The following is a 15,986-nucleotide window of genomic DNA, read 5'->3' on the forward strand; positions in this document are numbered from 1 at the left end:
AGGTCACTTCTATCCCAAAAGAGATTCCAATGATCCAAAAATGTGAATCCTTCTCCCATACACCAGCTCCTCAGCCATGCATTCATCTGCTCTATCCTCCTATTCCTGCCCTCACTAGCTCGTAGCACTGGGAGTAATCTAGATATTACTACCCTTGAGGACCTTTTTAAATTTCTGCCTAACTCTCTGTAATCTCTCTTCAGAGTCTCAATCTTTTCCCTTCCAATGTCGTTGGTTCCAATCTGGACAATGACCTCCTGCTGTCCCTCTCCCCCGTGAGGACATTCTGCACCTTCTCTGAGACATCCTTGATCCTGGCACCAGGGAAACAACACACCATTCTGCTTTTTCTCTGCTGGCCACAGAAACTTCTGTGAGTACCTCTGACTACAGAATCCTCTAACACAATTGATCTCTTGGAAGCCGATGTACCCCTCGTTGCATTAGAGCCAGTCTCAATACCAGAAACTTGGCTGTTCATGCTACGTTCCCCTGAGAATCCATCACCCCCATCATTTTCCAAAGCAGCATATCTGTTTGAAATGGTATATCCACAAAAGACTTCTGCCCTAGATGCCGACCACTCTCACCCTTCCTGGAGTTAACCCATCTATGTGACTGTATCTGAGATTTTTCCCCCCTTCCTATAACTGCCATCCATCACATACTGTTGCAGTTGCAAATTCCTCATCGCTTCTATCTGTCTCTCTAACCGATCCACTTGATCTGATAAAATTCGCATCCAACAGCATTTATGGCAGATATAATCCGCAGTGACCCTTAAACTCTCTTTTAAACTCCCACATCTGACAAGAAGTACATATCACAGTCAGTCGCCTGAGGCGGGAATTGAACCCGGGTCTCTGGCGCTGTGAGGCAACAGTGCTAACCACTGTGCCACCGTGATGCCAAACTGTAAATTGTGTTGAAACTTGTGAAAAGTTTCTGGAGAACAAATGTAATGAAATTGGATTTACAGATGAAGTTCAATTATTGTGCAAAAACAAAACAATGAATTTATATTAGCAAGTTTTGAGAAGATTTGTAGTTTGCGTGGGTTTCCTCCGGGTGCTCCGGTTTCCTCCCACAATCCAAAAAATGTGCAGGTTAGGCAAATTGGCCATACTAAATTGCCCGTAGTATTAGATGAAGGGGTAAATATAGGGGAATGGGTCTGGGTGGGTTACGCTTCGGTGGGTCGGTGTGGACTTGTTGGGCCGAAGGGCCTGTTTCCACACTGTAAGTAATCTAATCTAATCTAATCACTGCAAAGGCCATTTTTGCTCCTTCACAATCTACAGACCCAGAAAATAACACTGTCTTATTCCTCTACAAACACTGCACCAGGTTAAATTAATAGCTATGGCTTATATTTTAAGTTTAATCAAGAGACTTATCTCCAAAAGCATATAATCAAGTTCTGAGATTTTTGGATCAGGAATCCCAGTCTGGAAAGCGGGTGTTAAAGGCATTCTATTTATGAATTTCTACACTTACACCCCATATGTAGGATACTCAGTAATTTGGCTATTGTAAACTTGGTTTAAGCCTGGACAGAGAATTTGAGCTACATGGCATAATAGCAGAGACTGGGTAAATACCTGTGTTATTGCTGGTTGGAATAATTTGAGGTGATGAGTTAAGACATCAGACAAATGTTTGAATTATGATACTTTTCTTGTTTGCAAGTATACATTTCCCTGCACTACATTAAAGCTTAAGTGCAAAAATAAACCTGACCATAAGCTGTTACAGCAAGCTATTACAGCATCAATAGGCCCTTACATTGTTTTATTGAAGTCTATGATGTTGAAATTAAATTCACAATAATCAAAAATAAACTTGATGCAGAAAACTTAAAATTCTCATCCTTACAATCAGTATCGTCCATGGCTTTCACCTTTCTATTCTCTGTAACCTCATGCAATCATTGATGTGGAGGTGCTGGTGTTGCGTATATTGTTGTCCTTCATTCATGAACTGGCATGGGATTGGCCTTTTGAGGAAACTGCTTCCCAGAATATAATCCCACTGCTTTGTGCATATGTAGGAATCCTCCAGTGATCGCTGTTTGAATGCTTTATGTTGAACTATTGAGTTTAAATGACATAAGTTCAATTAGTTACATGCTGGACTGTGTGTAATTGTTTTGTGTTGTAAGGATGACAAGGGAATTTGGCAAATTTACAGGCTGGCAATATTGCTCTGAGGCTGTTGGATAATATGACTCAATTTAGGCCTTTTAAGTTTATACTTTGTAGACACCTCAATTGTACAGGATTTGTGCAATCTATTTGAGAATAATCTTAAATTGGACCTTTTAGAGAAGTCAAAATTTCAGACTAGGTCATGTAGAATTAATTGTGTTGGTACCTGTGACCCAACAGTTTGAATGAGTTTGAATTATTTTAAAGAATGCCTTGCGTCACTTCATGGCCTCATTACTGGGACGTATTGAGTACCAGCCCATTACAGTTCAGGTTTGTAGGCTGGGGACAGAGGCCAGTTGTTAGACTCAACAATTCTTGTTCAGAAATTCATTTTGTAGCCATCATCGATTGAGCACCTGTTTGACTGTTTTCCAAGGAAATCAACTGTTACTTGTGTTCACATTCTTGCACTTTGAATGAAGGAAATCATTGTATCTCAAAATGCCATCCGTGTATTGAGCACGAGCTATTTGAGATTGCCAGCAGATGGGGTTTGGACTCAGTGACATCTGGTTGTAGAATCTCCCAAGTTTTAGAGTGAGAATAATGATCTCTACAAGTGTTTGCTTTCACTAATGCAAATGTAAAGCATTCATTACATCAGTGATTGCTTTCCAAAACTGATCTGACCATATTGAAAATGACTGTGGGTGATTGTAATCTTAATTAAGAAAATTGTGAACCCTGTGGCTAGCAGTTTTTGATGGCACTGCGATAGCTAAATTGTAAAAGGAGTGCTTGTTCCCACCACCCCATCCCCTCTCCACCCTGTGCACCCTCCAACATCATGGGAAATTGGAGAAACTTTGTAAGATGCAAATGGATTTCCTGATTAAGACAGCTGTAATGTAGAAGTAGGAAAACAAATGTTAACTTGGAGCTGGTAGGATTGAGATTAATGCTGCAATTGGGAAGGGGCAAAACAATTGAACAGCAATTCTTAGTTCAAGCACATTGTAATTGTATCCACTAGATTTCCTATAATTTCCCATTAGCTATATGGGTTATAGTTAATACTGTTCTGAGCCTCTCGACAGTAATCCCCTGTCTATAATACATTAACCTTACAAGATTTAAAGAGACTAGTGTATATTGCATCCTGAGCCATTTTGAACAGCAGATTTTGAAAGCAGTTAGATTAAGATAAAGCTACAAATCTTCTAACATAGCTGCCTGAAATCTAGCCAATGATTTACACATGATACAGATGCTAGGCATGAGGGAATATTTAATAGCCAGCAGTTCAGCTGTGCTTTTCATGGGGAGAGGTGCTGTTTGAGTCTTACTGGAACAACATGCACAGTATAACCAAAATGATTATCAACTTCATTATTCAACTGCTGGAAGTAGATAATCGTCACTTGTTTCCTCACAAATAGCTTTTGCAACAAATATGATTCGATAACCTGATAAACTATTGCATTTAAATAACCTAATTTTCAAGATTCAATATTTTAGATAAATAACTATATTTATATAGGAATATATATTTTATTTCCATTGTATAAAGGCATATTACATGGGTGAAAGTTTCACTTAAACCTAAAAAGTTAAAAATCACACAACACCAGGTTATAGTCCAACAGGTTTAATTGGAAGCACACTAGCTTTCGGAGTGACGCTCCTTCATCAGGTGATTGTCAACCACCTGATGAAGGAGCGTCGCTCCGAAAGCTAGTGTGCTTCCAATTAAACCTGTTGGACTATAATCTGGTGTTGTGTGATTTTTAACTTTGTACACCCCAGATCAACACCGGCATCTCCAAATCATCACTTAAACCTGTTTAAGTATCTGCAGTACTTATTGTTCATCTAGTTAGAGTTTTGATAGGTGCTTAACAATATTAAGCATGTCATAATATCCTGTATTTGCTTTCCACGCTGTGATCTGATTGCTTAGCCACAATATTTGTATCATTGGTCCAATAAAGTTTTTGGTTAATGGAGCCTCCAAGATATTGTTTGGGGTGGTAGGGTTGTCCATGGTGATCCATTATAGTTATTGCAGTAGGACATTGTCTGGCATTACTGTGGCACAAATGTTACTTGCAGTTATCACCTCAGTGCTGAATGTTATCCAGGTCTCAATGAGTGTTTGCACAGACTGCTTCAATATGTAAGGAGTGGCAAATGGAACAGAACTGCAATCTATCGTGCACATCTCCACTTCTGACCATATTGTGGAGGTTAGTTTGAAGATGGTTGAGTTTAGTATACCGTCCTGAGGATCTCCTGTAGTAATAATCTGGAACATAGATGATTGACTTCCACAGCCATAGCCATCGTCCTGTATGTTAGGTATTGTTTTAGCCAATTGAGAACTTTTTCCTCTGATTTCTATGACTCCTCTGCTCTATGATACATGTGTGGATCAAGCCTGTAACAAGGTCTGGAGCTGAGTGGCCATTGTAGAATCCAAACTGAACACTCATTTGCAAATTGACCCCTTTCATCAGTTGGATGATTTGAGTGTTGATTGGGGATGTAATAGGTTAAATTGTACATATCCTGTTTGTGGACAAGATAAACCTAGCCAATTTTTGAGTTGACGCCAATATTATAGATGTACTGAAAAGACACAGAGGTACGTGTCTTTAGATCAAAAATGGGGATATCGTCAGGGACTGTAAGCAAATCATAAGCAAAGTGATGGAAGTGGTTATCACATGGGACCTGCTCAGCAATAATTTGCTCACTGATGGCTCAGTTTCGGTTCCACTAAGGTCATGCAGCTCCAGATCTTGTTGACCAACCTACTCATGTTTTTTGAATCCTGTGCCTTCTGCCACTTTTTCATGGTCACATGGAGTGAATCAAATTGAAGACTGGCATCAGTGATGCTGCAGATCAAGACCAAATTGGATCATCTACTTGTCACTCCTCGGTGGAGATGGTTATGCATGATTGGCCTACTTTAAGTGCACACTGAGTTGTTTCATTTTCGGAGAGCTTGCATGGAAAATGTGTGAGAAAATAAGTAATCTTATCTCTAAATGTATGAAAGATGTGAGCGGAGAGGGAGAAGTTTATGTCCATCTGTCATTGAAAGAATTAATTACTACAAACCTATAAGATTTTTTGAAAATGCAACATTATTTTTTTAATATTCGCTTGTGGGATGAGGGTGTTGCTGGCCAGTCAGCATTTATTGCCCATCCCTAATTACCCAGAAGGCAGTTGAGAGTCAACCACCTAGAGAGTCAATACAGAGGAGCCTCGATTACCTGAAGGACATTGGCGGGGAGTATTTTGCTCGGGTAATCGATGCCAGATAACATAGTTAGCCAAGCATTGGAACCTCGCGATCCTGTCCGCATCATCTAAAATTCGGTTAATTGAATGCTGAATAATGAGGTTCCTCTACATCTGGAATTAGGAGTCAAATGGTGAGACCATGAATCCATTGTCAATTGTCTGAAAAACCCATCTGGTTCACTAATGTCCTTTAGGTAAGGAAACTGTCATACTTAATTGGTCTGGCCACAGGAATGTGGTTGACTCTCCAACTGTTCTGTAGATGATTAAAGATGGGCAATAAATGCTGGCTGGCCAGCAACACCCTATTAAAGGGGGAAAAATGCTGATTTAAAAAAAATGTATTGGAAGTTTGTAGTAATTAAATGTTTTAATGACAGGTGGACAAAATATATTTAAAAAGTATGCCAATAGTCAAAACATTTCACGAACAGTGTGAATCTGTTTTGTAGTGGAACCAGAATGTCTGCAGTTTCAAGAATGATGCCTGACTTGATGGATCAAATGTTTAACTTGTTTAGTTAGTTCATGTGGTTGTTAGTTGCTGAAATGCAATTGTGTAAGGCCATAGATGATCTTTAAAAACAGAACACTAGTTTATTGCACAAAAGAAAGTAGAAATAAATCTCTACTCAAAGTATATTTCCAATATTTAATATAAAATAATTCTTTTATATATTAGATGTATTTATGTAAAACCTTAATGCCTTCATTAGAACAAAGTTTCAACCTAATTCCTGACACTCTGTTAGAGGTTCTTTTACATTTCCACTGAACCGATTCCTTTTACAAATTCATCTTCAAGTCTGACTTTTTGAAAATCAACACTTCTTAGCACTAATCCGCATCCATTTGCCCCCTCTCTAAAAACAGTTCAAATTCCAACAATGATGATCATATATTTTAGTTGCTTTTATCATATTGTAATGTGATCTATCAAAATATCACTTTACAGCAATATAGCATATTACTGGTCAACACCATTGGAGGTGTCTCATACTTTGAGGTTGGAATCAGCAGGTTAGCCAGTATATTTTGTTTCTCTATGTTGTGATCTCCTGAGAGGTATGTGCTAATAAAATGGAATGTTCTGGCATCATTATACTTTTACTGTCTGCAGCAGATAGAAGTTTTGCGTTAAATTTCAGATGGTGTGTTTCTAAAGTTGTGAACGCAGGGAATACTATTTCACAGATTGGATATAGGGCATGTGCATAAAAATTAGCATCTGTTGAAATTAATTCTTGCTGTACAGGTTCCAACTCTAACACAGAATCTGATCGGGTTCTCCCACACACACACACACACACACACACACACACACACACACACATCATTGTCACTCGTAAATTGGGTGGGCATTTTATATCTGATAACTGCTGGCATTCTGACTGTTCACTTTTCCTGGGGAACCAGAAGATGGTACGGTCTAATAGGTTTCCCTGCAGTTGGTATGCTGTCCGACACTGCACCAGGCAGCCAAGAAGGGGGCTTGCTAATATTTGAGTAGTCTCGGCTACTGTTTGAATCATTACTTTTGTTTTTCTGGTTCTTTGCAGAGTGCTGCCAAGGCTCCAGCACAAGCGGAAAAGTCTGCATTGCTGCCAAAACACTGAAAGCAGTGATTGGTTGGCATCTCTATCTCACCCTAGAGGGTTTGTGAGAAAACATTCATTTAGGTTTGATTACCCTCTTGTTGCTCATGCAACACGAGGAGTCTATTGTCAATTGCAGTTGCCTTGACTGTTGATTCTTATTTTAACATGCCAATTATACTACTTTGTTTTTAGTGCACCTTCCCTTTTATTTTAAACTCTAGCAGTTCGTCAATCCCAGTCTGTTTTCATAATTTCCCTGTCAGTTTGAACTTGGAAAGACTGATGGTTGCACTCGCATCTCCGCCTTGTCTTCTAGCACAGGACTTGTTTGTGGCATGTTTGTCTTGTAGTGCACCATTCCTGTAGGCTACAATTCTTTGCCCTTTGCTAACCTACTTTGGTGATTCTCTCTGATCCTTAGTGGAAGCTTCCTGTCAGGATGAAGATGAAACAATGGAGACCATTGAGGCTGCCGAAGCACTGCTTAACATGGAATCTCCAAATGCGATCTTGGATGAAAAAAGAATGTGTGAGTATTAAATACATGCATACTTTTCATTTCCTTGACACTTGGCATTTTCTTTTTCACTCCTTGCCAACTGGTGTCATTATGTTAGAACAGATGTACACCACACAATGTAAGTTTAGACTGCACAGTGTTCCAGCTTATGGTCAGGACTTTGGCCAGAAGCCCATTTTCTCATATTAGATGTATTTGATGGCTTTCCTAAAAATATCATCAATTTATGCAAAGACAATTGCTAGTGCATTTGACAACTTGAAGGAAAAATGAAATATAAACTGATTTTTTTAAAAAGTGTTCAGCTACAATGGAGTGTGTGCTGTGTGAAGAAGTCTCCTGTTGATCTGTCAGCAGCACTGGCACATCGGTATCGGACTCTCCGAATGTTCTGTCTATGAAAAATAAATCCTCAAATCAATATCTTTTCAACTAAACCTTGAGGTTATGTTTTTTCCCCTCACTTTGATTCCCCTCCCCCTCTCACCTTAATCCTTGTTTAGTTCATGGATTTGCGCATTCTCTGGATGGAGAAATCACTGCAACTATGCCTCACATATCTGTCATGTCAGATAAGAGACCAGAGGTAATCAACAGGTCTTCAGCTCATGTGGCAGGCGATGAAGATGATTCTGCAGATGAGTCACCCAGAAAAAATGCACTTAAACAAAGGAAAAAGAAAGGTAAATTCTAGATTGACTGATACAGTTATTGAATTAGCTTTATTGTCACATCAGTACAGTGAAAAATTTACAAGTCACTACTTATGACACCAACTTAGGTACAAAAGTACTCTTGAGTACAAATTCTTAAGGGGAAACAAATTAGAATATAAAGAAATAAAAAAAGTTAGCAGGGAAAGAAGAAAAAGGATATTTACAATCCAAATTTATTTTGCCTCCGATTTTGGGAAATAATTGAACAATTTGAATAGGCACTTAAAGATAATAGGGATTTTTTTGGCATCTGCTTCTTGTGGCTTTTTGTTTTACTCCGTGAGAGTTTAGAAATTTTTGACTCGATGGGGCAGTCTGCATCTGGCTAATATTCACCAGTTTTGAGTCAATACTTTCCTGATCAATTTTACACTGGTTAAGGCACATGCATTTGAATTGTGTGCCCAGCATATTTTTGATTTGTGAGATTAAGATAATTTGATAAATATTGATGAGTGTTTGTTGTGTATGCTGTCTGTGTGGAATAATTCCTGTGAAAGGCTAAATTTAGACTTGTACTAGGAACAAATTAAAACCAGGACGAAATGGCTTGTGCTCAATTGTTATTGTCAGTTTTCCATTGGTGTGCATGCAAACACAAGTGCAGGAATGTGGGATTGGTAATATTACTGTGCATCAGTACATGCTTGGTCTAAGCACAAACTTCTAACCAGGCAAGCCACTTCCCATTTGAATTAGCTATAAAAGATTTTCAGTCCCAGAGCTGCAAGGTTTCCTGATCATTTGAACCTCTTTTGAAATGTCAGGGCTATTTCTACAGTTAAAGTTCTATCAACAGTGAATTTGTAACATTTCTGCAATTTGTATTCATGTTTGCTGTTATCAGTAATAGACACGCTAGCGCACACATGTTAATGTGGCCAGAATGTGTGCTGGTGCACACTGCAGTTTAGATAGCAGTTTTAATCAGAGCGTACCATGCGTGCACACTGATGTGATTTCATTTTCCAGGTCGTAAGATGAAACCTGCTCGACCATCTTCGCCTGTCACAGCACCACACCTTCCAATTAAGAAGAAAAATAAGGATGGAAAAGGTATTGCACGATTAGTGAGACAGCTTGACAGTTGCACAAACATTGTGATTTACCTTTTTAGAAGCTTTTTACATCATCAGCAAAATGATGATGTGATGGCACTGAGTGATGGGTCTGCTGACAACATAAAAATAAAGTGTTTTTCTTTTGTCGTGTTTGCCATTCTTCCACACACCCTTCCTTTTCCTTCCCCAACCACGTAATTGGGCTTTCAGTTTTAAAGCTGACAGCCTGCATTTACTGGTGATCTCTGCTGAATCAGAGAAGAGTGGTGAATGGCTAGTAATTGCACTGCTCGGAGAAGATCAGGGATGATTTTGTGATCAAAATTCTAAGCAATTAACGTTTAAAAAAGATACCCTTCTTGTCCTGAAAGCAGTTGTTTGAGCATGCAACAAGACAGTACTAACATAGAATTTTAAAATGATGGTGTATTGCCATATTTATTGTATGGTCACCTCTTCCCTCCCACATTTGAATACTGCATCCACATTTGAATACTTGATTTAGAAATGATGGTTACTAATACTGGCTAGTCAAATTTTGAAAATGTTCCCTTCTCCAGACTTTCATTATTCACCTGATGTTCACAAAAATAAATGTATTTCTTTTAATAATAAACTAATTAAATTCTTTGTGATTCAGTCTTCTCTAAATAGCTGCTATTGGCGTGGTACTTGTGGCATTGGAACATGGGAATCAAATCATAGGTTAATACTGTTATGAAAGTGTAGAGGTCCTGTGCCTTTTAAGAGAGTTGAAAAGCCAGCCAAACTGTCTGACACAGCACAAAGTGTTCTGAACAAGGTAACAATGTACCACATGGTCAACACAAATAGAGCAGATGGGTTGCCATGAGACAAAAACAAATTCAAATTTGACCAATCAGTTTAAATTATGCCCCAAGATACCAAACTCCAATCAAGTTTGAATTTGATATTTTTATAATATTAAAACCAATGAAATGATCTGATGTTTTGGGGTTATAAAACCAGACATTTTTGAACCATTAAGAGAGAACTGCCAAAAGCTCAAGAGATGTAGGCTGCTTGTTTCAGAGCTCTCTGAGATGTTCCTGTCTGGGGAAGGAGCTTGCACAGCAAAACATTGAAACCGATCTGGAGAAAATCTACAGAGGAAACTTGACAAAGCTGACTCGTTTTCAAACATGATTTTGTTTTGTAAATCTTGGGTTGTTTTTTTATCAGATTAGTATTGTATAGTGGGAAGTAAAAGATAGGAGTTGTAAATGGTTGTTAGTTTTAATATTCTCTGGACTTCAAGAACAAAGTTGTTAATTTTTACTTTAAATATTTACCTCTGGGATAGCTCTTTGCCTCTCGAATTTTAACAGCTTACAGCATGGGGTGAATCTTTTCTGTGTTATTGGTTTAAATTTGCAGAGGGGTTTACCCTGTGTTGTAATAATATAACATAGCACAGCACAGAAGACCATTTCGCCTATTGCGCCTGAAATATCAATCATAGACTTGCCGATCTTTTCTTGAGCTGCAGCAAGCCGAGGTATAGGAGTTCTGCTCATGGAGGAAGAGAGAGATGTACTGGGGAAGTGCTAGTTTTGTTTCTGTAGCATCTGGCGGATGCACTATTATTGGAAGCCCAGAAACTAAAGTTGCAGGACAACAGAGTTGGCCTTTGATTAGTGGAGGAAATTTCAGACTCCTTTGTGTCGTTTTTTTATCAGGATTATGAAGAATAGTTTTAACATGCTGGGTTAAAAAGGAACAGGATCTGTTGTAATGTTGGCTCTACACCCTGCCATTCACTATTTCAATGGGGAGAGAAAATTCAGTGGGATCATAATCATCAGGTTATCCATCAAAGCAAATATACCCTATGGCAAAAAATTGCAGTTGGAATGTTTTTGGAGAGGCTGTCATGCTGCAGTTACCACACGATTCTCCAACCCTTAACTGCTTACCTTGAGCATAACAATTTACTTAAGTCCCAACAGTTCATCTAAGGTGACAATAAATGTTCATATAATTTTAAAAAAAATGCAAATGTACATCTACCTGTAGATCAAAAAAGACAAATGCATAGTTTGTTTCAATAGAAATAAATGATTTGATCTTCTGAAATCTCTGGTAATGAATTAATCAAACATTTAACAACGATTCAACATTCTTAAAAATTAGCAAAAACAATCAAACAAAAATAGCAAATGGAAAGCTTCCATGAAATGACTATTGTTGGAGCAATCAGGGGGAAAAAAAAGTTACTTCATCCTTCACCATCTGAATGCTATGAAAAAAAGTCAGTATTTCACTTTTGCCTCCTGTCAAATTGTTTATTGTTAAACATTTATTTTTGAACATCTGAATAGTAATATATTCAGCCTCCCCTTTCATGATGCTTGGCTTTTTCTTTTCTAGGTAACACAATTTATCTCTGGGAGTTCCTCTTGGCTCTCCTTCAAGACAAGAACACTTGTCCAAAGTACATTAAGTGGACACAGAGGGAGAAGGGAATTTTTAAACTAGTGGATTCGAAGGCTGTATCCAAACTGTGGGGCAAACACAAAAACAAGCCTGATATGAACTATGAAACAATGGGCAGAGCGCTTAGGTGAGTAGGGCCCGAGCATTCTGGACAAAAGGGAGTTAATTCAGCTTTGTTGGATACAATATACTGTAAAGTCCTAACATTTTGTAAGCTTTTTTAAGAAGTGTTCTGGTCGTCATGCATCGTACAGCAACAAGTTGAATTCTGACTGTTTGGTTCCTTCTAGGTATTACTACCAACGAGGGATCTTGGCAAAAGTGGAAGGTCAGCGGCTGGTGTATCAGTTCAAAGAGATGCCAAAGGATCTGGTGGTCATAGACGATGACTCAGTTGAGCACTCTACTTCAAATTCGGAGACCTCGCCCAGTTGCATAGCTACATCGCTGACAAAGACCAGAAGCACCACCCATGGTGTCTCTCAGCTGCAAAATATTAACAAAATGACGGTGGTGCCACAGAGCGTCCTGATGCAGCACATCAAGCAGGAACACACTTCCTTGCTAACTCAGCAAAACCAGAAGGCAGCAGTACAGCAGGGTCCATTTTTACAAGCCATCCAAGGGCTACAGAGCAATCAAATTCTTCAGCAGGGATCCCCAGAAGTTTCAAAGAGCACTGTAACTATAGCATCATCTGGACACCCGATGAGGTAGTGATGAACATTTTTGTAATTTATAATTTGCGAAAGGGTTTTGCAAAAAAAAAATCAAATGTTCCCATTTTGCACAAACACCAAATATACAAGCAGCCTGTAACCTTAAAGTACATTTTTCTAAAATCATAACTTCAAAAGTGTTTTTTGGATGGTTGTGCACTATCTAATTTTCTAATTATCTTCCAGGCTGAGGTTAAGGGACCAGTTTCATTAACAGAGATGCTACTGAGTAAGATATGGGCTCAATTTCATGGCTATTATGCCTGAGTACATGAAAATCTTCAGTGGCTGCCCAAGAAACTCTGTGGTGTGCTTAATGTTGCATTATAATCCCATTATTGGGAATGTTTTCAAACATCTTGAAGTGAGGCTTAATTAGCACAATCATTTGGCTAGCAAACTACTAATTTGTTCCGATTCACTTCCACAATTAAGCTATTCACTTTTAAGACAGCTCAGTCAAACTGATAGGAACTTTCAACTTCATGGGAATTGAATCAGGAACATCTGACAGGAAGCTTGAAATGGGAATTAGGATCATCTGAATAGACATATCCATGTCTTCCTATAATGGACTAGGAAACTAGGGCAAGATATGGAACACTAGATGCCTCAGTGTAAGGATAGAGTTAACATTGTTTGAATATTGTGATTTGGTGACAAAGGGGATTTGTATTGAGTTTTTGGAAAGGTTGGGAAAGGAAGGATAAAGTATCACTGGTCATTATTTACAAGCTTGTGGAATCTGATTTGGACTTCTGTACTATTTTTAGTTTTAAAAAGGTACTAAAATTATCATTGCAAAGTTTATGGAAGAATTTCACTAGTTGGTCTCTGATATCTAATTTATTGTGCTACAATCTTGTGAGGTGTCTTCAAACTGTTTAATGAATGTTTTCTTTTCCTTAAATCAGCAGGACAATAAGTGTCCCAGCCCAGGTCCCTATGGTGATGACATCTGGTGCACATGCAGTCGGTACGCTAATGTTGCAAACCATACCCCTCACAACAGTGCTGTCTGGAACGGACACAATGAACAACTCTCCATCCAAAGTTATTTTACGTGCCATTCCATGTTCGGAAGCCTCGAAGGAAACCATCACCATTCAGGCCGCCTTGTCTCCTACTGATTTAGAATGTTCTGGCTTATCAGAGATCCAGCAAGCCCAAGTAATTGCAACCAGTCTTTCATTAACTGATGGTGGATTTCACCCAGTGATAAACAATTGTGTACAGCCTTCACCTGATACCATCACACAACTAGTGACCATCAATAGCAATAGTCAGCCAATGGTTGCCCACCGTCCAGGCAGTGTAATTGCCACAGTGCTTAAACCGCCGGAACCCATTGTGGACACTCCGGAATTCCAGGCTTCAAGTACAAGCGCTGATACTGCCAGCCCTCGTGTCAAAATGGCTGAATTGGAGAGGGAGCTTGGACCCACTTCAGATGACGAGCCAAATTACCAGCATCTCCAGACTGTGGTGCTGAGCAATACAAATGGTGTTACAACATCGGTCATAAAGGTTGAAGGAATGGACAAAGACTTTGAAAGTGCTATGGAAGGTTCTCAGAACCTCAACTGTTCATTGTCTCACAGTCCAAACTGTGCTCTCACCCCTGTAGTGAAACTGGAAGCCAATGAAGATTGTTCAGTGCTGAACCTACCATCAGACCATAGACATGATCAGGATAAAACTCTTGTGGATACCAATCTTCATGACACCCTGCCATTTCTGAAACTGGAAAATGCCCAAATGTTTTCACATGCAGCAAGCATGCTTAACTATCCCAGTAATGTGGCTCCCAGTCCAAGTGCCATATCCACTTCTGTAGTGGTTAAAACAGAACCAAAAAAATTGTAATTATTGTAGAATACAATAACTTTGTATCTTTCACATATGTTGAATCCTTGTTTAATTATAATCATTTGGCAGATTGTAAATAAGCAGTTATTGATTTATAATCTAGGTCAGTTTATTTAATGCTGTATCGAAGCTACCATTCAATTACAATTTGCAATAATGTATCAACATCTATAAAATAATCAAGGGACCTCAATACTGCAATAATTTTGTCAAATTTTGATGAAAAATCAAAATTTCACACTCTGCTTCTTCTGAAGCCCACTTTTTCTGTTGTCTTTTGTTGTGCTAGAAATAATTAAGCTAGGTCTTGAGCTAAATCTGTTTTTACCCAAGTGCCGCAAAGGTGAATGCTGAGGTAAAAGTTGTAAATGTTAAGTTGAACTGCTGAACTGCAAAGGCAGGTTATCTTCAAACCTGACCAGCGTTGGCACTGGTAACTAGTAGAGCATTGCACTGGCAGGTCATCAGTTGGGTTGATGCATCCTGCTTGGACTTCAGAGGTATCCCAAATTCAAGTTAATTGGACTGAGAGTTGAGATTGCACTTGGTGTGTTAAGGCGAATGCAATTCAGTTTCATTCTGTTTGCTTTGACACAGATTTCAATCATCGAAGATGTGCCCAGAATTGAATGAGCCATAAATCCCAGATATTTTCCTGTGGTCTTCTATCTGGTGTGCAGTGACTAAGTCACTGGTACGTTATTCCTATTTGTATGCTATTTTTTCCCCCCAAGTAGCATTCAAGTCCAATTTAATTACTCAAAGGCATAATCTGGGCTAGTCATCAATACAACTAACCTTTTAGACAATATGTCCTATTTATGTTTTGTACCTTTGCTGAAAACCTATTTAAGGAACTTTTAGATTTCTTGCCAGCAATTTGATGTAAACCAGATTTAGAAAATAATATAGAATGTAATTTTAGGTCACCATAAATATGGTGCTAACAAACCACAAGATGAAAATTTTATATCTAAATTGTTAATGCCTTGTAGGTTCATTGCAAAATAATATTTTTCATATATGTAATATGAAGAAAAATCTTCAGGGACAATGTGAACTGGGATATTTTATAAATGGTGGGATTATTTTCCAAGCAAAATATTGTAAATATTTATCTTTGATATAACAAAAAAGTCTACAGTTACTGAGGTGTATTATCTCCTCTTGTGCTCTGTTTTTTTTTTGACCAGATTCTTATTGTGTTGTAAGTGGGGATTTGCTTTTGTTCTATTTTCATTCAGGCCAATGTGGATATTGCAGCCTCTTAAGAAAAATGTTATGTGGTAGTGAGATTTCTTTAAAAGAAATAAAAACCTTTTTATTTTACAAATTACATAATTAGACTGGTGATTTTTTTTAGAAAATACTTCTAATGTAGAGTGGATCTCTGAATTCCCTCAGTGTTTTAATCAAAACTCAGAATTGGTTCTTGCTGCCTTACTGTCACTTCAGTAGTTGGATGCAGTGGTAGGTACAAGAGACTGATGCTTGCATTCGCAAAATGGACGGAAAATGTTGACAACAATTACAGTTGTTCTGCTATAACGTGTGTTCCATTAATGCAAATTCACTGTAATG

The 15,986-nt window shown here is 38.4% G+C and overlaps 1 protein-coding gene across 5 annotated transcripts in view; it reads left to right on the forward strand.

Annotated features, from left to right (window-relative positions):
• Nucleotides 1-15,741, forward strand: part of elf1 (E74-like ETS transcription factor 1) — a 263,022-nt gene extending 247,281 nt beyond the window's left edge. For 4 of the 5 annotated variants that reach the window (XM_043704487.1, XM_043704486.1, XM_043704488.1 and 1 more), the window contains 6 exons: nt 7,485-7,592; nt 8,087-8,266; nt 9,272-9,355; nt 11,752-11,944; nt 12,108-12,530; nt 13,451-15,741. In XM_043704487.1, coding sequence (XP_043560422.1) covers nt 7,485-7,592; nt 8,087-8,266; nt 9,272-9,355; nt 11,752-11,944; nt 12,108-12,530; nt 13,451-14,402 — 1,940 coding nt within the window. In that variant the 3' untranslated portion in view covers nt 14,403-15,741. The remainder of the gene's footprint in view (nt 1-7,484; nt 7,593-8,086; nt 8,267-9,271; nt 9,356-11,751; nt 11,945-12,107; nt 12,531-13,450) is intronic. The other variant, XM_043704490.1, reaches the window with a different exon arrangement.
• The last annotated feature ends 245 nt before the right edge of the window (nt 15,742-15,986 follow it).

This window comes from Chiloscyllium plagiosum, chromosome 15 (genome assembly GCF_004010195.1).
Source record: "Chiloscyllium plagiosum isolate BGI_BamShark_2017 chromosome 15, ASM401019v2, whole genome shotgun sequence".
Classification (NCBI taxonomy): domain Eukaryota; kingdom Metazoa; phylum Chordata; class Chondrichthyes; order Orectolobiformes; family Hemiscylliidae; genus Chiloscyllium; species Chiloscyllium plagiosum.